General features: G+C 44.0%; 1 protein-coding gene across 2 annotated transcripts in view; it reads right to left on the minus strand.

Annotated features, from left to right (window-relative positions):
* Window positions 1-23,320, minus strand: part of PRKG2 (protein kinase cGMP-dependent 2) — an 898,053-nt gene that overhangs the window by 593,827 nt on the left and 280,906 nt on the right. For both annotated transcript variants that reach the window (XM_086963161.1, XM_086963160.1), the window contains exon 2: window positions 19,210-19,376. In XM_086963161.1, the coding sequence (XP_086819287.1) occupies window positions 19,210-19,376 (167 nt within the window). The remainder of the gene's footprint in view (window positions 1-19,209; window positions 19,377-23,320) is intronic.

Raw genomic sequence — 23,320 nt, forward strand, 5'->3', positions numbered from 1 at the left:
CAGAATGTCTTTAAATGTGGGCTTGAGGTGAAGGTGGGTCTGCAGGTCTTTACTTTCTAGGTCTACCACAGGGATGTTCACATTAAGGTGTTTACATTTGTTAGGAGGGATGTGGTAGGACTTGGTTGTAGGAAGGTGGATATCTGACGATATGGTTCCCCGAACTTTTTGCCTAGTGTTCAGCTGGTTGAATTGTGCCACCCCTGGCAGGCCATTCAAACTGACACCACAGGCTGATCACTCAGCTTGGGCAAGGTAGTCTAATCACCCCTTGCTTAAGATATAGTATACCTATATCTTACCTTATATATAGACACATATGTACCTATAAGTCACTCCTATGGCAGGCCTTGACGATCCTGAAGGCAGAGTGCTTGGTTTTATGTGAGATGGTGCTCTAGCATGAGCTGAGCCTGTCTGAAGCTTTCGGAACCATGTCCTTATAGCTGTTCTAGTAGCATTCCACCCTTCTAGAGGGAAAAGACATGTAACTACTGCTTTACCCGGTTAAAGTTAAACAGAGCCTCAGCATCACAAAATGGATGCTGCTGCCACAGACACGAGTCTGACCTCCTGGAGCTGGATGAAACTCCGGCAAGGGAGGCCTGGACAATAGGTTTCCTGTCGAGGGAGGTGCTAGCACCTCCCTAGACAGCCTGTAGTGTATTGGGGCAGGGTGGGCTGAAAGGAAAGATGCTTTTCCAGACAATGCCTGGGGCACTGAAGGTGCTCCATGCATAGCCCGGTTCAAACCAGTTGCTGGGGCACTCCAGCCCCAGCTCTGGCGCGAAACTGGACAAAGAGAAAGGGGTGTAACCACCCCCTTCTCAGGTTCCACCCACAGGAGGGACCAAGCAGGTAATCCAGCCCCTTAGATTAGTATAAAGATGGGAGCTGTGTCTAGAGACATTAGATTATCCTGGAAAGAAACTCTGAAACGAAACTCTTGGACCTTCGACGTTCCATATCGAACTGGAAGAGACTGAAGACATCTCCCTTGTGGGCAAGGAGTGACCACCCTGTGCAAACAGGCACCGCCAGTAACTAGCCGGTTTGCTTTGTCGACGCTCCCACCGGAACCCGAAGACTCAGCGACTCAGGAACTGGACTTCCAGACTTCTCCGACTCCGATCCACATCCACTGCGAAGCTGAGACCCGTGGCAGACACGAGAGACATGGGACCGGACATCCTGGACTACTTGCTTTTTGCTAACCATGCAGCTTCAGAATTACCCTCGAAGTTGTGCATTGGGGTTTGAGAAGCCAGAGACCCGAGCAGCATTTGTCCCGAAGCTCAGCCCTCCACACTCGACGTGTCTTCCCGGTTGCTAGCCCGTTGGCTAGTGAGCCCTACGAAGACAAATCTTCAAATCTACAATGCTTGCCTGGTTGCTCCAGTCTTGCTCCAGCTTCCCTGTGTAGGAGAAGCGCCCCAGACCAAGCTGGTCTGAACAGAAGCCCATCTTCTCCAGTATTAGGGGTGTCTTTCATAGATTTACATGCTTGAATATTTCCCGCCGTCGAAGCGGGAGTCCCACGGTACATAAAATAGTAGTAAAATATATATATATATATATATATATATATATATATATATATATATATATATATATATACATATATATATATATTTTCTCCACCAAAGTTGCCCTTGAGGATTCGCCACTCACACGGGGGTAACTGCACTCGTTGCCACAGGTGGGGGGTGTCAGCATGACTTCAAACCTTCCGATAGTGCCATACGCGTTTCGAGCTATACCAAAGCTCTTGATCACTGGCGCGATGAATGAGGAAGCAGGTAAGTATGGAACATCTCTTTTAATTAATTACAAGTCCCGCCCATGTGGGCGTCACCGCAGGCATTCTGGATGTAGTAGTTTTCCTCACATATGCCCACAGACTCAAAAGGTTCCTTTTGCGCAAGTGCGCTGCCTCCACGAACAAAGTTTCAATAGTTCAACCCGATAGGGCGGAAGGTCCCGAGGGCATCACCGATCACTCCCCCAATCTCACCGTGGCTCTGGCCCCCGCGTTCTTGTGAATGCTCAACATGCCAGAGCACTCCAGATCCGCTTGCTCAGCGGCGGGGCAAATCCGCGACCGGACTGGCCGCATTAAATTTTCTCCACCAAAGTTGCCCTTGAGGATTCGCCACTCACACGGGGGTAACTGCACTCGTTGCCACAGGTGGGGGGTGTCAGCATGACTTCAAACCTTCCGATAGTGCCATACGCGTTTCGAGCTATACCAAAGCTCTTGATCACTGGCGCGATGAATGAGGAAGCAGGTAAGTATGGAACATCTCTTTTAATTAATTACAAGTCCCGCCCATGTGGGCGTCACCGCAGGCATTCTGGATGTAGTAGTTTTCCTCACATATGCCCACAGACTCAAAAGGTTCCTTTTGCGCAAAGTGATGCCCTCGGGACCTTCCGCCCTATCGGGTTGAACTATTGAAACTTTGTTCGTGGAGGCAGCGCACTTGCGCAAAAGGAACCTTTTGAGTCTGTGGGCATATGTGAGGAAAACTACTACATCCAGAATGCCTGCGGTGACGCCCACATGGGCGGGACTTGTAATTAATTAAAAGAGATGTTCCATACTTACCTGCTTCCTCATTCATCGCGCCAGTGATCAAGAGCTTTGGTATAGCTCGAAACGCGTATGGCACTATCGGAAGGTTTGAAGTCATGCTGACACCCCCCACCTGTGGCAACGAGTGCAGTTACCCCCGTGTGAGTGGCGAATCCTCAAGGGCAACTTTGGTGGAGAAAATTTAATGCGGCCAGTCCGGTCGCGGATTTGCCCCGCCGCTGAGCAAGCGGATCTGGAGTGCTCTGGCATGTTGAGCATTCACAAGAACGCGGGGGGCCAGAGCCACGGTGAGATTGGGGGAGTGATCGGTGATGCCCTCGGGACCTTCCGCCCTATCGGGTTGAACTATTGAAACTTTGTTCGTGGAGGCAGCGCACTTGCGCAAAAGGAACCTTTTGAGTCTGTGGGCATATGTGAGGAAAACTACTACATCCAGAATGCCTGCGGTGACGCCCACATGGACGGGACTTGTAATTAATTAAAAGAGATGTTCCATACTTACCTGCTTCCTCATTCATCGCGCCAGTGATCAAGAGCTTTGGTATAGCTCGAAACGCGTATGGCACTATCGGAAGGTTTGAAGTCATGCTGACACCCCCCACCTGTGGCAACGAGTGCAGTTACCCCCGTGTGAGTGGCGAATCCTCAAGGGCAACTTTGGTGGAGAAAATTTAATGCGGCCAGTCCGGTCGCGGATTTGCCCCGCCGCTGAGCAAGCGGATCTGGAGTGCTCTGGCATGTTGAGCATTCACAAGAACGCGGGGGGCCAGAGCCACGGTGAGATTGGGGGAGTGATCGGTGATGCCCTCGGGACCTTCCGCCCTATCGGGTTGAACTATTGAAACTTTGTTCGTGGAGGCAGCGCACTTGCGCAAAAGGAACCTTTTGAGTCTGTGGGCATATGTGAGGAAAACTACTACATCCAGAATGCCTGCGGTGACGCCCACATGGGCGGGACTTGTAATTAATTAAAAGAGATGTTCCATACTTACCTGCTTCCTCATTCATCGCGCCAGTGATCAAGAGCTTTGGTATAGCTCGAAACGCGTATGGCACTATCGGAAGGTTTGAAGTCATGCTGACACCCCCCACCTGTGGCAACGAGTGCAGTTACCCCCGTGTGAGTGGCGAATCCTCAAGGGCAACTTTGGTGGAGAAAATTTAATGCGGCCAGTCCGGTCGCGGATTTGCCCCGCCGCTGAGCAAGCGGATCTGGAGTGCTCTGGCATGTTGAGCATTCACAAGAACGCGGGGGGCCAGAGCCACGGTGAGATTGGGGGAGTGATCGGTGATGCCCTCGGGACCTTCCGCCCTATCGGGTTGAACTATTGAAACTTTGTTCGTGGAGGCAGCGCACTTGCGCAAAAGGAACCTTTTGAGTCTGTGGGCATATGTGAGGAAAACTACTACATCCAGAATGCCTGCGGTGACGCCCACATGGGCGGGACTTGTAATTAATTAAAAGAGATGTTCCATACTTACCTGCTTCCTCATTCATCGCGCCAGTGATCAAGAGCTTTGGTATAGCTCGAAACGCGTATGGCACTATCGGAAGGTTTGAAGTCATGCTGACACCCCCCACCTGTGGCAACGAGTGCAGTTACCCCCGTGTGAGTGGCGAATCCTCAAGGGCAACTTTGGTGGAGAAAATTTAATGCGGCCAGTCCGGTCGCGGATTTGCCCCGCCGCTGAGCAAGCGGATCTGGAGTGCTCTGGCATGTTGAGCATTCACAAGAACGCGGGGGGCCAGAGCCACGGTGAGATTGGGGGAGTGATCGGTGATGCCCTCGGGACCTTCCGCCCTATCGGGTTGAACTATTGAAACTTTGTTCGTGGAGGCAGCGCACTTGCGCAAAAGGAACCTTTTGAGTCTGTGGGCATATGTGAGGAAAACTACTACATCCAGAATGCCTGCGGTGACGCCCACATGGGCGGGACTTGTAATTAATTAAAAGAGATGTTCCATACTTACCTGCTTCCTCATTCATCGCGCCAGTGATCAAGAGCTTTGGTATAGCTCGAAACGCGTATGGCACTATCGGAAGGTTTGAAGTCATGCTGACACCCCCCACCTGTGGCAACGAGTGCAGTTACCCCCGTGTGAGTGGCGAATCCTCAAGGGCAACTTTGGTGGAGAAAATTTAATGCGGCCAGTCCGGTCGCGGATTTGCCCCGCCGCTGAGCAAGCGGATCTGGAGTGCTCTGGCATGTTGAGCATTCACAAGAACGCGGGGGGCCAGAGCCACGGTGAGATTGGGGGAGTGATCGGTGATGCCCTCGGGACCTTCCGCCCTATCGGGTTGAACTATTGAAACTTTGTTCGTGGAGGCAGCGCACTTGCGCAAAAGGAACCTTTTGAGTCTGTGGGCATATGTGAGGAAAACTACTACATCCAGAATGCCTGCGGTGACGCCCACATGGGCGGGACTTGTAATTAATTAAAAGAGATGTTCCATACTTACCTGCTTCCTCATTCATCGCGCCAGTGATCAAGAGCTTTGGTATAGCTCGAAACGCGTATGGCACTATCGGAAGGTTTGAAGTCATGCTGACACCCCCCACCTGTGGCAACGAGTGCAGTTACCCCCGTGTGAGTGGCGAATCCTCAAGGGCAACTTTGGTGGAGAAAATTTAATGCGGCCAGTCCGGTCGCGGATTTGCCCCGCCGCTGAGCAAGCGGATCTGGAGTGCTCTGGCATGTTGAGCATTCACAAGAACGCGGGGGGCCAGAGCCACGGTGAGATTGGGGGAGTGATCGGTGATGCCCTCGGGACCTTCCGCCCTATCGGGTTGAACTATTGAAACTTTGTTCGTGGAGGCAGCGCACTTGCGCAAAAGGAACCTTTTGAGTCTGTGGGCATATGTGAGGAAAACTACTACATCCAGAATGCCTGCGGTGACGCCCACATGGGCGGGACTTGTAATTAATTAAAAGAGATGTTCCATACTTACCTGCTTCCTCATTCATCGCGCCAGTGATCAAGAGCTTTGGTATAGCTCGAAACGCGTATGGCACTATCGGAAGGTTTGAAGTCATGCTGACACCCCCCACCTGTGGCAACGAGTGCAGTTACCCCCGTGTGAGTGGCGAATCCTCAAGGGCAACTTTGGTGGAGAAAATTTAATGCGGCCAGTCCGGTCGCGGATTTGCCCCGCCGCTGAGCAAGCGGATCTGGAGTGCTCTGGCATGTTGAGCATTCACAAGAACGCGGGGGGCCAGAGCCACGGTGAGATTGGGGGAGTGATCGGTGATGCCCTCGGGACCTTCCGCCCTATCGGGTTGAACTATTGAAACTTTGTTCGTGGAGGCAGCGCACTTGCGCAAAAGGAACCTTTTGAGTCTGTGGGCATATGTGAGGAAAACTACTACATCCAGAATGCCTGCGGTGACGCCCACATGGGCGGGACTTGTAATTAATTAAAAGAGATGTTCCATACTTACCTGCTTCCTCATTCATCGCGCCAGTGATCAAGAGCTTTGGTATAGCTCGAAACGCGTATGGCACTATCGGAAGGTTTGAAGTCATGCTGACACCCCCCACCTGTGGCAACGAGTGCAGTTACCCCCGTGTGAGTGGCGAATCCTCAAGGGCAACTTTGGTGGAGAAAATATATATATATATATATATATATATATATATATACAAATGGAAAATTATATAATTATACATATACATAAGAAATGTAATACATAAAAAACTATATATACACGTAAAGTTAAAAAAGTACCATAGAACTGAAAGAAGGCCCATAGAGGCCTTAAGGGAGAATTCCCTTTAGTAACATATCATAGTCATTATAATAGTCCACATTCCAGCCAATCAGACAACAGCACCCTCTAGACCCTTCTCCTCAGAAGCTCAAGCCCTCAGATTTTCTACCACACGTCGTGTGAAGGGAGTCTCCCTGAGCTCTGCTCAGTTCTTCAACTCTTTTGATAATTTTGTCTTTTAAAATGTCTACACCTAAAAAATCTTTATTTAGGCCTTGTTCATCCTGTGGAAAGCTTCGCCTTTTTCATGAAGATCCTCACAGTAAGTGTATTTACTGTCTTTATCCGGACCATGAAGTTAAGAACTGCAAGTTCTGTAGGACCTTCTCCTCAAAGACTTTGAAGGATAGAGAGGCCCGTCTCCTTCTGTGGCTACAGAAGTTGAAAACTTCCGAAGATCCTGTTTCTGACATGGAAAGCATGTCTTCTTTCCATTCTAAAGCCTCTCTCAAGCGTGGGTCAGAGACTGAGATACCATCTCCTTTTCTGAAGAGAAAGAAGCTCGTCGACGCTTCTAGATCTGTCTCCCCAGGGGATTTGCAAGCTTCCACGCCTACGGGACCTGGTTCTCTGGCGTTGCAATCCCAAGCTGTGCCCTTGTCATCCAAGTCGAGCGCCAGCTTGTCGAAGGAATCGTTGACACATCCGTCGACGACTACGAGATCCGTCGACGCTGTGCCAACGTCGACGACGACATGTTCAATGTCTACGAAGACTTCGACGACGACAACGTCTACCTCGTCGTCGACGCTCCCAGAGGTGAGGCCTATTTCTTCTATTCTTAAAATATCGTCAACGGCCGTTAAACCTGCCACGTCGACGCTTATGGTGAAGCATTCATCGTCGAAGACCCCCTCAACGCGTCCTTCGCGACAGCCTCCTCTTCGTCGACCACATCCTCACCACATCCTCATCGACGGCAAAGACCTCATCAACAGCCAAGACCTCGTCGACGGCCAAGACCTCGGCGACGGCCAAGACCTGGTCGACGCCAAGTCCTCGTCGACGGCCAAGACCTCGTCGACGGCAAAATTATTGTTGCCGCCAAAGAAATTGTCGACGGCTGCACCCTCGTCGACAGTTACGTTGACGGCTAGATCCTCGTTGACGGTGCCGTCTACGCCGACGATTCCTCCTGTGTCAACGACTTCATCTTCGTCGACAGCTCCGTCGACCGCACGCAAATCTATGTCACTGATTTCACCGTCGACGGCTCCATTGCCATCTACATTGGTTTCCACTGATATCTCGTCGACGGGACCGTTGACGACGCAACATTCACTCGCTACAGCCACAACTTTAACGGTGGTTACAGCTTCAGTGGTGAAACAACCAGTTCCTTTGAGTCCTATGACTGAAACTCTGCCAACGCAAATATTTGAGTCTGCAGAAGACGACTCTGATGATGGCTCCTATGCCAATGTTGTTTTTCGTCCTGCAAACAGTCCATCTGAACTCAATATAAAGTGCCAGGAAGAAGATGAGGAGTATGAAGAGGAAAGATGTGCTCTATTTCCTGTCCAAGAAGCTCGCTTTCAGGCACCACATGAAGAACGAATGACTCAAATACCGTCTTCTTTGGTGAGCAATCTGCAGAATATGTTGGACGATTACAATCGCAGGTTCCCTCCATCTGTGCCTATTTCACCAACTCCTCAACCTGCGGCGCCAACATCCATGCATACAGAGATGCTGCAGTCGCCGGTCCATCCGCAGCCAGATACTGATGAAGACGCGGATGTCAATCAAGACACTGATCAAGATGTAGATGACGTCCTCGCGGATTGGGATGATTAAAGAGCCCAAACGCCATCTACGCCACCGACATCGCCTTTGCCTTCCCCGTCGGTGGACATTGGAAAATTTCATAACTTGATGGTGCGTACTGCCAAACGTTTCCATTTTACCTTAGAGATGCAGCAAACGGACTGCTTCCTCTATGATTTCAAGTATCAGCCTCTTAAACAAACTCATACCATCCCAATCATTGATTTTATACGGCAGGAAGGCCTTAAAATCATGGCACGACCAAACTCCATCCCAGCTGTGTTACCACGTCTGGACAAGAAGTACAAGGCGCCTGCCGACTCTCCAGTATGCCTTGTTTCTCACCCCAAGGCGGACTCCGTTGTAACGCAGGCTGCCCAAAAACGTTCAAGGAATCCGGCCACTCCTCTAACCTCCCCTCCAGACCAAGAGGGACGCCGGTTGGACTCTATTGGTAAGAACTTTACCACCATGGCTGCCACAATGGTTATAGCGGCGAACTCCCTTGCTATCCTTGGGAGATATGACCGCCAAATGTGGTCTGAGATAGCAGCCTTGATTAGCCAGCTACCAGATTCCGTCCAAACCGAGGCCCAGACGATAGTCCAAGAAGGAGAAAATATCTTGGCAGAGATTATAGATTGCGCCGTTGACATCTCTTCAACAGGGTTCAGACAACTTGCTGTAGCCGCTGTATTGCGACGCCAGGGCTGGCTCAAATCAACAGCTTTTCGGCCCGAGGTACAAGCGAGAATTTTTGACTTGCCATATGATGGTGATTCACTTTTTGGCAAGCATGTTGAGGACGCTCTTGAATCCATTAATAAGGACACAGACACTGCTTGTTCCTTAGGAAGCCTCCAGTACAGGAAACGGCCTTTTCAAGGTGCACATGGCAGAGGTGGCTCTTCAAATTTACGTGGCTCCTCCCAGTACCGCTCCTATAGCGACAACAAGGAAAGGTACAGCTACCAATCTCAAAATCGCCAGACCGATTCAAGACCATATCACCCGTTGGGTCCTGGATGTCATCTCGAAAGGACATGTTCTCGAGTTTACAAAATTTTCACCAACCCGTCGACTTCAGGTCCCCCACCACCTCATTTAAAAGATCTGTTGGCTCAAGTCAGGATCATGATACAAAAAGGGGCTGTCGAAGTGTTCACTCAAGCACAACAGGGCAGGGGCTTTTATTCCCGCTTCTTTTTAATCAAGAAGAAATCGGGAGAAGGGCGCCCCATTCTGGACTTACAAGCCCTCAACAAATTCATCAAATCACAAACATTCAGAATGTTGACCCTACTGGAAATCGACCTCCAAGATGCATATTTTCATGTGCCAATACATCACAAACACAGGAAATATGTTCGCTTCACTGTCGGATCGAAGCACTTCCAGTTCAAGGTGTTGCCTTTCGGCCTTCGATTAGCACCGAGAGTCTTCACGAAAATCATGGCTCCGGTGGCAGCTTTCCTTCAATTTTACCCTTATCTAGACGATTGTCTAATAAAAGCTCAGACACGTCAAAAAGCACAACAGCATACTAAAACCTGTCTCTCACTTTTTCACACCTTAGGCCTTTCTGTGAATCAGGAAAAGTCTCATCTTCGCCCATCACAACAGAGAATCTTTCTAGGAGCCTTGATCGATTCTCGTCTGGCACAGGTGTTTGTGTCCCAGGAGCGACAACTTCGTATATCAGGATGGTCGCTTTTCTAAAATCAAAAAAGTCTGTTTCTGTCTGGGTCTTGAAATCTTTCCTGGGCCTCCTCTTGCATACATCTGATCCCACACTGCAGACTTCACATGAGAGTCATACAGGAGGAGTTAGACAAACAGTGGAGACAAATTTCAGGGTCGTTTAACGACAAACTCTGCCTGACCCCCCGCATTCAAACAGCTTTGGAATGGTGGGCTCACCTTCCGAATATCGCCGCCGGGCGACCCTTCCAGGAAACAGCTCCTACACTCATCCTCACAACGGATGCTTCCTTGGAAGGTTGGGGGGGCACACCTCTACGACATGTCAGTCAAGGGCAAGTGGACGGCAGCTCAACGCAGATGGCATATAAATCGTCTAGGACTCTTAGCCATCTTCTTTGCTCTGAAATCTTTCCGGATGCTGATACAAGGCCACTCGCTACTGGTGCGGACAGACAACACCACCAGCATGCACTACCTCAACAAACAGGGAGGTACAAGGTCTCTTCCGCTTTCCAAGCAGGCGCAAGAAATCTGGAATTGGACAATTCAACACCAAGCTCACCTGCCTGCAGTTCACGTGCCTGGCGTCTCCAACACTCTTGCCCACTGTCTCAGCAGATCTCTGGCGGACAATCACGAGTGGGAACTTCCCCAACCCACTCTGGATTACATCTTTCGCCAGTGGGGCCATCCACGGATAGATCTGTTTACGACTCCAACCAACCGCAAATGCCTACGCTTTTTCGATCAATTGTTCGAGCAAATTTGTCTACGCTTTTCCCCCGCTCCCTCTTGTTCCGCGCCTGCTGCACAGGATGAAGCTCCAACCATGCCACGTCATTCTGATTGCGCCCAGGTGGCCACGTCTCCTGTGGTTCTCGGACCTCCTCCTGTTGTCTCAGTGCAATCCGATACCTCTACGCCCTCTGCCTCACCTGCTCACCATGCACAAGGGGCGGATTTGCCATCCGGATCCGGCTTATCTCCAACTGCATGCTTGGAACCTGAACACAATGAGTTTGCAGGTCTGAATATCACTCCGGAGTGCAGGAAGGTTCTGGCTCATACATGTGCTCCTTCCACCATCAAAACATATCAATTGAAATGGAAGCGTTTTTGTGTCTGGTGCCACAAAGAAGCCCTTGATCCACTGCACGCCAAGGCGGAGCAAATCCTGCCTTTTTTCTTATCTCTAGCCAAGTCAGGACTTTCTCATTCCACTCTTAAAGTGTTTCTGGCAGCGATTTCCCGCTTTCGACATGATGGCACCACCTCTCTGTATTCCTCTCGAATCATTCGACAGTTCTTCAGAGGCCTCTTTCGAATGTATCTGCCCACACGTCGTCCGCCACCTTCTTGGCGCCTGAATCTGGTTTTATCTCAGCTCCTCCTACCTCCTTTTGAGCCCATCCATTCAGCAGACTTAAAATTCCTCACGTGGAAGGTGGCTCTTCTACTCGCGCTTACATCATCAAGGCGAGTAAGTGACATCCAAGCATTTATAATACAACCTCCATTTCTTCAATTCTCTAAGGACACTGTTACTTTAGGGACAAATCCGAAGTTCCCAGAGTTCCTTCGGATTTCCACCTGAAAGAGCCCGTCATTCTCAGAACTTTCTTCCCCAACCTTCAGTCTCCTGCTGAGCGTTCTCTCCATTCCTTGGATTTAAAACTTTGCCTGAAATTCTACATCCAGCGCACCCCTCCTTTTCAAAAGTCAGACCAGCTCTTTGTAGCCTATGGCCGAGTTTATAAAGGACAGGCAGTCACTAAACAAACTCTTACTAGATGGATCTCTTCTGCCATTGCCGGGGAGGAAAGCCTCTCTCTGCTCAGGTGCGAGCACACTCGACAAGGGCTGTGACATCATCTACCGCCCTATTTGCTGGAGTGCCTCTGCGGCAGATCTGCAGAGCTGCAACGTGGTCGAGCAGACACACGTTTACGAGGCACTATTGTCTGGAATCAGCGGATGCTGCAGATGCTGCTGTGGGCCAAGCTGTGTTACGAATTTTTTTTAACTAAGGTGAGCCTCTGTTGCTTCCTGCCTCCTGTCATAAAAGGTTTTACCATATGTCTAAATATATGCTATCTAAATCATGCTATGGTTGTACTTATTTGGTTTGGCAATACCTTTTATGACTTTTATATTATGTTACTGCTTTCTACTCTTATTCAAGCATGTGAATCTATGAAAGACACCCCTAATACTGGAGAAGAACATTAGTTACTTACCTGTAAACTGTGGTTCTCCAGTATTCATGTCTTTCATAGATTCACATGCGACCCACCCTTCCTCCCATCAGAGGCTCTCTTCTCCTCATGCACTCTTGGTCACTTTGGTGCTACAAAAATCTGAGGGCTTGAGCTTCTGAGGAGAAGGTTCTAGAGGGTGCTGTTGCCTGATTGGCTGGAATGTGGACTATTATAATGACTATGATATGTTACTAAAGTGAATTCTCCCTTTAAGGCTTCATGGGCCTTCTTTCAGTTCTATGGTACTTTTTTAACTTTACATATATATATATATTTTTTATGTATTACATGTCTTATGTATATGTATAATTATATAATTTTCTATTTGTATATATATATATATATATATATATATGTTACTACTATTTTATGTACCGTGGGACTCTCGCTTCGACGACGGGGAATATTCAAGCATGTGAATCTATGAAAGACACCAATACTGGAGAACCACAGTTTACAGGTAAGTGACTAATGTTCTTCACTTCCTGCGTGGGTTGCGGTTACCAAGGCTTGTTGGGTCCAATCCGGATACCGACACCCTAGTCACCTAGATCCTTCGTGGGACAGCTCGTATCCAGTGCCTGGTCGTCGTCGACGCTTCCTGGTCCACGTGGCTGCAGAGACAAGCTTCACCTCTTCACCTGGTTGCATCTCGACATCTCCTGGTTCCTTCCTGGTTCCTTTCTGGTCACTTGCTAGTGACCCAGACTCTGTCCCCTCTGCTTTCAGGTTCTTCTCGACTCCGATCCACCCTTGGATCCACCCGGACACTTTCCTCCTGGTCACCTGCAGCACTTGCTTGCAGCTCTCCATTGGATTCAGCGACGAAACCCGACACGAATGAACACCTATGCGCCCGGCTTCCCTGTGTGAGGAAACTTGAGTACTCCGGTGCTCCTGTGGGTATTAATTATCCAAGTGTCCTAGTTTAACAGGGTTTTCCCATGGTCCATCCGGAAGTGTTCAAAATCTACTACTTTGTAACTTTTACGTTCCCATTCTATCTTTATGGTAACTTGCGTGCGTGTTTAGACACTGCACACACATCCTGTGGGACTCCTACTTCCTAACCTTTGGTTGTCCAATGTAGCCCCAGTGATTCTCTAGGCCCTAGGCCTATTCACTATTCCTGAAGTGGTTCTTATACCACTTACTTAGTATATGGTTCCTGAGGCCCCTAGGGCCGAATAGTATTTGTGCAAGGATCACTGACATAATATAGAATGACAAAATATAGACTTACCAAAATATAGTCACAAAAATATAGAATGCCAAAATGTCGAATTCCTAAGTACAAACAGGTAAGTACAAAAATATCGAATCCAAAATATAGTCTGTAAAAAATATAGTCCGTCAAAATATCGATTTTTTTTAAATGTCTTAAAAGTAATTTAAAATTAATGAAATAATAAATATAATTACCTAAAACATACTTAAAAATACTCAAATAACCTTAAAATTAAGATATAAATAATTTAAGTTATTAATAAAAAATGTACAATATTTTACCGTAGGATAGCAGGAGGGTAACATTTAATATTACCACTCCAGTGAGTGCAACAGTAGGGAAAGCTTTGGATAGCGTAGGGGTAAAAAAATACTATTCCCACTCCAGTGAGTGCAACAGTAGGGAAAGCGTTGGATAGCGTAGGGGTAAAAATTACTATTCAAACTCCAGAGAGTGCAACAGTAGGTAAAGCGTTGGATAGCGGGAGGGAAAAAAATACTATTCCCACTCCAGTGAGTGCAACAGTAGGGAAAGGGTTGGATAGCGTAGGGGTAAAAAATACTATTCCCACTCCAGAGAGTGCAACAGTAGGGATTGCGTTGGATAGCCGGAGGGTAAAAAATACTATTCCCACTCCAGTGAGTGCAACAGTAGGGAAAGCGTTGGATAGCGTAGGGGTAAAAATTACTATTCCCACTCCAGAGAGTGAAACAGTAGGAAAAGCGTTGGATATTCGAAGGGTAAAAATTACTATTTCCACTCCTGAGAGCACAACAGTAGGGAAAGCATTGGATAGCGTAGGGGTAAAAATTACTATTCCCACTCCAGAGAGTGCAACAGTAGGGAAAGCGTTGGGTAGCGTAGGGGTAAAAAATACTATTCCCACTCCAGAGAGTGCAGCAGTAGGGAAAGCGTTGGGTAGCGGGAGTGTGAAAATTACTATTCCCACTCCAGATAGTGCAACAGTAGGGAAAGCTTTGGATAGCGTAGGGGTAAAAATTACTATTCCCACTCCAGAGAGTGCAACAGTAGGGAAAGCACTGGATAGCGTAGGGGTAAAAAATACTATTCCCACTCCAGAGAGTGCAACAGTAGGGAAAGCGTTGGATAGCGGGAGGGTGAAAATTACTATTCCCACTCCAGTGAGTTTAACAGTAGGGAAAGTAATGATTTATTATATTATTAAAAATAAATTAAATATCAATCCCAATAAAACATTAATTGAAATTAATAACCAATTTAATATTATGTAATAATTAATTAGAAATACAACTACATATTCGTTATTAAAAATTAATAACCTATTCATAATTATTTAACAACTAATTAATTTTCAATAACAAAAACTAATTAATAATACAAATTAATACCAATTAAAAATTAAAAGTAAATTAATTATCAATACACAAAAAGTATTTTTAACATGTAATTAATTACAATTACATTACTTCCCACCCTGTTCCCCTATAAACCCACATCCAACTACAGAAAATACATTAATACAATTATCATAATTATCAAATATTTAATTAATACAAAATAATTACCAATTAATAAAAATTAATTGCCAATTATTAGAAATTAATTACCAATTAGAAATTAATTAACAATAAATGTAAAATCAATACCAATGATTGAAAAAAATTATTTACTTAATTACAATTAAATTACTTCCCACCCTATTCCCCTATAAACCCACAACCCGCTACAGAAAATAAATTTAGAAAATTAACATAATTATCAATTAATCAATTAATACAAATTAATTGGCAATTAATAGAAATGAATTACCAATTAAAAAAATAACAATAAATTCAAAATGAATACCAATAAATAAATAAAAATATTTAACTAATTACAATTAAATTACTTCCCACCCTATTCCCCTATAAACCCACAACCCGCTACAGAACTAAAAAGCAAAATTTAATTAACAATTATTAATAAATGCTAAAAATGAATATTTAATTTAAGATAATTAAATTACTTCCCACCCTATTCCCCTATAAACCCACAACCCGCTACAGAATTAAATTACGCAAAAGTTAAATAACATAAAATTCATTACTTAAAATACATTAAACATACATTACAAAAATTAATATACACTTTTCACAAATATACTAACATACAAAACACTTTAAAAAAATTGATATTATTAAAAAATCGATATATTAAATGCCTATATTGTATACTTCGATATTTTGACTTCTATATTTTGAAAATCGATATTACTTACCTTAAATTCGATATTTTTAACCACTATATTGTGTCCATTCGATATTTTGTCCATTCTATATTTTTACTTCGATATTATGTCCATTCTATATTTTGGAATCAATATTATGACTGTTTACCATATACCTTGTGTGGTGTCCTTTCATTTGATATTCAAGGGATTATTATTGGTAAAACAGCCAGCTTCACATGCTCTTTGAAGTTTTAGCCTAAGACTGCTTTGTCCATGCTTCCACTAGGATAGCTAGCCTATAAGGTTGACTTTACAACCATCACCATAAGGGTTGTTTGGACTGATACAGGTGCTCACTAGAATAGTGGACATCATATACCAGGCCAGGACAACTTCTCAAATTGATCACCCAATATTGGCATCAGTTTATAATTTCCTGGATATGCCAGAGTGTAAAGAAATATGATCATACTGTACATAAGTCGTGTCAGTTGGTATGTGCCAAATGAATGCTCTCAAGAGGGCCTGGGTTTATCTTTGTGACGTGTGGTACCAGTGTGCTCAGACTATGACCCCCCATACATCAATAACACAGTTTCAATATAGTCTCCTTCAAGAGGTAGAGCAGAATCAATTTTAGCTTGTTTCAGATGGGGGGAAAAGTTTTTTCTTTCCTACAGTGAAGATCTTGCTCCCTCCGGGTAATGCTTTGGTGGCAAGTGCCCTGTCGAAAGTGGCTACTTTCGTGGGTAGCAGGGGGGTGGGGGTTTCTCCATCCTGCCGTGCTGTGTGAAGGTGCTTTAGGCTTACAAACAAGTGTGACCTGAGGTTGCACTCTTTAGCTTCCTCTACATTGTCCAGAACATGCGCAAAGAGGTGACTTGCCTACAGGCCAAGGTTATAATTTAGAGATTAAGGGCCAGATGTATTAAGTAACTTTTTTTTCTATTCCCTAAGTGCGAATTCTTGGGATTCCCAATTATGAAATCACAAAAAGGCATGTATGAAAATATGTTGAATACTTTCTGCGATCCTAGGGGTTCCCAAATTACCTGCCAGATGAAAATGAACGAGGTATGTCGCAATTTGTGACCCCCTAAGAATTGCTAAAATCATGGGGATGGTGACCTGCTGAGGTCAGCACACCACCATGTCCGTAATTGCTTTTAAATAAAGCAAACTTTTTTTTAAAATGCAGCCCATTTTCCTTGCAGGAAAACGGGTTGCATTTACAAAAGTAAAATGAAAAGCTTTCGTTTGATTTTTCAGGAGCAGGCAGTGGTCCGTGGGACCACTAACTGCTCTAAAAAAAAGTTTTCGCTGCCATTTCCTTGGGAACCCCTTCCCATTTGCGAATGGGTTACCACCTAAAATGTGAATATTTTGCGGCTGCATTCACCGCCACAAAACATTCCAACATACCGTTACGATTCGAAATTTGGAAGAGATGCCCTAAACACGCACCTTTCAAATACTGAATTGAAAACCCATTTTGTGATTCGGTAACAGGTTACCCAATAGCAAAATAGTGTTTGATACATGTCAAGTGCATTTTTTTTGGTGAGAAACACCCCAAAAATAAGATGTTGGACAAACATAAGTTGTCTTTTGTTGATTTAAACCTTGTCTGCATGAGTTTGGATGTGGATTCGATGGGTTGACATAACGAGCAACGATTTTCATGTGTTAAATATATACACCTAAGGTTTGTCCTGATCAAGCAGGATGGTCAATATTCTCCTAATACTAGTCAAATTGAAATGTTTTGTAATTAAATAAGCTGCAGCCACTTATACAGCCAAACAGTGGTCCTGTATTTACCCTTGTAGAGTGCATTCCTCATGAGTGCACAGTAAGTAGTTCATAAACTCTCCCGTTGAATGAAGCGGCAAACTGCACAATTCACACAGGTATGAACTTGTCAGCTGTGCACATTTATCTACTGCAAGCCGGATTTTTCAGGGGTGACGATGGTCAGGCGCATAATGTCAGGATATCTCTTAGTAAATTTTGGATCCACACTTTTTCCACAAGTCATAACGTGTGCACATCTGCAAATGCTTATCGGATGATCAACATCCAGAAATGTCCTTTAGAAGCAGGAGATATTTGTAAAAATACTAATTAGGACTTGGTTCAGAACTGGCCTCTTTTCATTCACGTGACTTTTGGAATTCTGTTTTTTCTACATCATAATTCCATGGATACTTTATAGGGGCCAATGGATAACAGTATGCACATTTCTATGGCAAGCAATATTTCAACATCTGAACATTTACAGTTAAGCCAATGAGCTGAAGTTGGTTAGACGGCACCGGATGTTGACAAGGAATGTCTGAATCACAGAAGTGTTCATTCTTTTATGATGTTTTGTGAGACATTTAGATTTCTGTCAAGAAGGAGATCCTGAGTCTGTCATTTGTGTTCATTAGTATTAATAGCCAACTCACATTTTTAGGTATGCCCTTTGCCAGGACCATTAGATTTTAGTACAAGCCAGCTCTTTTCATTCATTGATCTGTTGTTGTGTCATTCACATTTTGTATCTGCCTGATACAGCATGGGACAATAGAACAACCCACTTCAGCCATTTATTAACTTCACTGTGATTGATGACATTCTTCTCTTTCAAAAAGAGCACATCCACACAAAGTAGTCCTCTTCACTGCCAGGGACTGTTATGGGAAAGTGTGGTCAGTGATAGCCAACAGTTACTGAAAAATAAAGTTTGACAAAATCATGGCAAAAAAAGCAAGCAAAGACAAAACCAAAACTTTGTCGACCAGACCTATTACCTTTGCCAATGCTTATTATGAATATGCTTCATAGAGTCATATTCAGATTACATATTAATAGAGGTTTGTAAAACAGAATACAAAATCGGATGAGCACTCTTTTGGTTAAACAGTATGCCCAGAATGATAATAGGAAAGCAGGTTATTTTTAGTAATATATTGTAAATCCTTTTTGGCCCTTTGACAGTATGCTTTATAACTGACCAACTGTTTGGAAATTCACCAAAGTTTAAAAGTTGTCAGAGCAAACCATGAAAAAAAAAGTAAAACGAGATATATCCACATCATAATGCACATTAAAATGGAGCACTTGTGCCAACTAGCGCCGGCATTTTAATGGAAATTCAAGATCCAAATTTAAGTTAGTGTACTTAAAATTGTGGGGCTAAGGTGTAACATATTGTTTCAGGTATGTTTTGTATGCAGTCAATGAACTGATTAATATGAAATCACTTTAATATGTTCATTATCCCCCCCCCCCAAAAAGAAAAACAGCAACCTATTAATTTAGTTGGCACTTTTAAGAAGTTCACATATTTGTTGCAAAAAAAAGAAAAGGAAATTTAGATAGTGCAATGTGGTACTTTAGGGATTTTTAAGTTTTGTATTATTAAAAGAACTACAGAAGACAACCTCTTTTCTGCTCTCTACTGGCCCAAAGAAGCCTTATCTAATACACATCAATAGAGAGGTCAATTGACTTTGTCAAGCAGTCACAAACCATGAGATCTGTATCCTTCAATAATATCAACTGGACAAGTATTGCTTGTACAGCATCACCTATCACTTCATTGTCAAGGTAAGCATATAATTAATTGTCTTAACTCTGCATCTAATGTGACGATATGGTGAATGGTAGTCAATATTATTGATACACACCGTTTGACATTGCACCTACCTGCCAATACAAAAAGATGAGTGCCAGGTTCTCCCTGTTTGATGATGTAATTTCCTTGCTGGTAGTTCCTGGGGTACATGCATTCCACCATGTCTCGGATTTGCTGAGTTTCCAACCTCTTAAGAAACTGGTTTTTGGTGAGGGCATCCATGATGAGTTTTTTCTCACTGGCATTAAGAGCAAAAACATAGTTTAGTGAGTTGTATAGAACAGCACATCCTTCATAGCATGTACTGATAGTGGTGTGGTTTCTGAATATCAAAGCAGGAATATTGAGTGGTCAAAATATCATGACCAGAATATTGAAACCGAAAATATCGACAGGTTAGGTATGTCTAGATTTTCTATACCTCACTCCCTATATATGTACCCTGACAATATGACTATATATATATATACACACACACACACACACACACACACACACACATATATATATATATATATATATATATATATATATTTCCCCGCCCCCGGGTATGTGGGTATGAATTTAAGAATAGTACATGTATGCCTCCCTCTGCTCACTTACCTCCTCAATATTTTTGTTTCAATATTTTGGTAATGATATTGTGACCACTGATATTCCTGCTTTTATATTCCAGAATATATTCATACTTAGCACTAGCATGATTTCCAATGGGGGCTTTCCTCTTGTCTTTTATTTGTTCCATATAGACAGCAATTCAAGATGTCCAACATCCAAACACACTCCATTAAAACATCCAGCGTGCTTTCACCATCAATGAATACAGAGATTATGACAACTTCCAAATGATGCTTTGTGCATGAGTTACATAAAACACTTTCGCAATAGATACCGCTGTGAAAATTGAAATATCGCAGATTTCCTCTCATTGATTATAAACCACAATACAGCAAATGGACCTTGCGTACAGATGAAATTTCACGTTAAAAAGATGATCAAAATATTGCCTGCTAGGATCATTTGTGAATGACTCTGACAAGGAATTGAAGAATGTATTGAAAAGGCTGTCCCATTGGAGAAGAATTTATTGATATTGGTTTACAGGTTGGGATTCCAGGTTAGTAGTCAGCTCTCTTTATATTAATTACATAATTCATGCAAGCTCTTAAATATTACTTGAAACCTCCAAGCTTAACTGGATTTGATGGTTCCGCTTTGACCTGTTGGATCTATACTGTGAGTGTCAGCCATAATGCCTTCATGTAGTTGACTCTTAGGACTTCATTATAATGGGCCTTTAATCACTGATATGAATGTTAACTTTTGTCACCACACATATTGGAATTATGAGCTTTTAGTTGTTTTTATTGCACTAGGGACATACCAGGCACAATATGAAAAGCATACCTCATTATTTTTGGCAATTTAAAGGAACAAATATGTCCTGTAGTTATCAGAACATACATATTTCAGTGTATCAAACACCCAAAGCCATATATTAAGCCCTATTGTATGAGCAAGACATTGTATTAGACGATAACTATTACATCTGATAAATTCTGAACGTTCTGGTTTTACATATTATTAACTTGATCATTATCTCATCAAAAAGATGGCTGTTAATGATGAGGGCCATACTGTTCATTAAATATCGAGGTTTATGTGTAAGCAAATACATATTCATGACCAGCGGGAGGCTTTTCTGCAATTCTCCCACTATGATATTTTCCTGGTGGACTGTAGGCTAGAGGCTGCTTTCAGAGAAGGATGAGCTGCCATTACACCATCATGCCCCCATGACCCTATTGCAATCACAGGCTCCCAGGTGCTGGCTCGTTTCTACATTTCTGCCAAGACTTATTATTGTTTCCAATCTGAACCTGCTGCCATTGGAAACCTAACTAACCGACTTGCCACTACCCTGACATTTTTGTTTTTGCTTTCAAATGCACAAGGTAGATGCTCCGTATCCTTTACTTTTCCAGTGCCCTCTTGTGCTTGGAAGACATCCTTAAATCACACTTTTGCTTTGACTAATCTGTGTCTGTGTGTTCTTTTCGTTTACATGTCTATGCAGACAGTCACTTCCTGTTGTCCTCCCCTTTCAATGTTTCCTACACCAAACCTGCCTACTGGCCAAAACTCAATGCAACCTCTCCTGTGTGTTCTTTCTTTTCCCATCCTCCATGATTATTGTCTGGTGTTCAATGCATCACTTGTGTCAAATTAGACACATCATTAACAATTTAGCCAGGAGGGTTGTATTGCCTTTCCCTTAACACTCTCAGTGGATGTACGTTGTTACAACGCAGGCTTTTACAATGCATGCCTTTACAGCGCAGGTTTTTCAACGCAAGTCGTTACAACGACTTGCGTTGGGGGGTGCTGGATAGTGAATAGTTTAATTTTCTATTCCAACTCCAGTCCCCGTGGATAGTAGGGAAGATGTTGGATAGTAAATTAAACTATTAACTATCCAAGAGCGCCCCCCAGCGCAATTCATTGTAATGACTTGCGTTGAAAAACCTGTGTTGTAAAGGTACTGCGTGGTAAAAGTTGCGTCGTAAAGGATGTTTCCCCTCTCAGTAGTCAGTGGTCTACTTTTTATCTTCTCATGAGACCTCTTCCTTTGAAAGGTGTTTTTCACTTGACTATGTGTGTAGATATTCTCATACACCTAAGAACATCTGTACCTGCTGTAATGAACATATACAAATTCAGAAAAAGTGGTTTTGCTACATTAGGGAGTAAAGATTTTACTTTTCAATAAACTTGAATCTTTCTATGCTGTCATAGAGGGCCGGGCTGGAAACTACAATCAGCCCTGCAAAACCAAAAGAGTCCTGAGAAAGAGAAGGGGTAATAAGATTCAAGAGAGAGAATGTGAGAGTCTGTGAGTGAGAGAGTGCAATACTTAAGCTTCCATACTTAGTACAATCTGTCATAGGTCCAGTGGACAATGTCATTGGGAAGACACTACATCTCTGCAATACTTCTCCATTAAATTAAATATGTGTTATAACAATCAGTGCAAAAAAGCAACATGTTATGCAAAAACTATTTTTTTGTCAATTTTATTGATTAAAGAGCTGATTAAATACCATAAACTCTGATTTCAAAGCATTTAGACAGCACTGAGAGAATTCACGAGCAAAAAACTTGAAAACAAGAAAGCCTTTTTATAATCCTTATTTATAATCTGTTCAGTCACTTGATACAAAAATGAACATTATTCGTGATCTGTAGGGAACTAAACCCATGGGTCAGGGAATTGCACCCCAAAATTCATACACTTCCTCTGCACACAAGACTTTCTTACTTGCCAAAACCTTGAAATTACAATACTAACTATAACTGGATCCATGATTGGCTACTAAAACTCCTGTTGTATGTGAAACAGAATTACAGATGTGAAGAGGAGCTAAAGGTATAGATTATATACCAGCTAGGTACAATTGGATGTCACCAATGAAAAACAATACACAAGAGAGTCTGGAAGTAGGAGAACTCACACGAGACCAGCAAATGGCCACAATAGTGATGATCCCAAAGCCTAGTAAGCCCCCAGAGGAGTGCACTTTCTATCGTCTGATATCGTTGCTCAACGCTGAGGCCAAGATATTGGGCAAACTCCTAGCGACGTGACTGACCCCACATCTTGTAGCCCTAATTCACCTGGATCAGTCCGGGTTTATGCAAAATAGAAGTACAGCTCTTAACTTGCAGCGGCTGCATGGAGTGTTGGCTCGCATGGCTTACATTCAGGAACCAGCAGTCATCCTATCCCTCGATGCACGGATGGCTTTCGACATGGTGGAATAGCCGTATCTTTTCGCAGTCCTTAGACATTTAGGCTTTGGCCCCAAATTCTGTGCGTGGATACAGCTATTATACACTAAACCTCTAGCACAAGTAGTGGCCAATGGGCATATATCAAGGGATTTCCCGCTGACGAGTGGAACGGGCCAAGGTTGTCCATTATTCCCGTTATTGTTTGCTCTTGTATTGGAACCTCTGGCGGCATGGGTCAGGTGGGAGCCAATGATTTGCGGGCTCAGGTGGACACCGAACTGGGAGGACCGCATCTCCCTATATGCGGATGATGTGCTATTGTACTTCACTTCCCCTAGGCGATCCGTTTTGGTGCTCTTAAACATTTGCGAGATTTTTGGACGGGTGTCT

This window comes from Lissotriton vulgaris, chromosome 3_1, assembly GCF_964263255.1.
Source record: "Lissotriton vulgaris chromosome 3_1, aLisVul1.2, whole genome shotgun sequence".
Lineage (NCBI taxonomy): Eukaryota > Metazoa > Chordata > Amphibia > Caudata > Salamandridae > Lissotriton > Lissotriton vulgaris.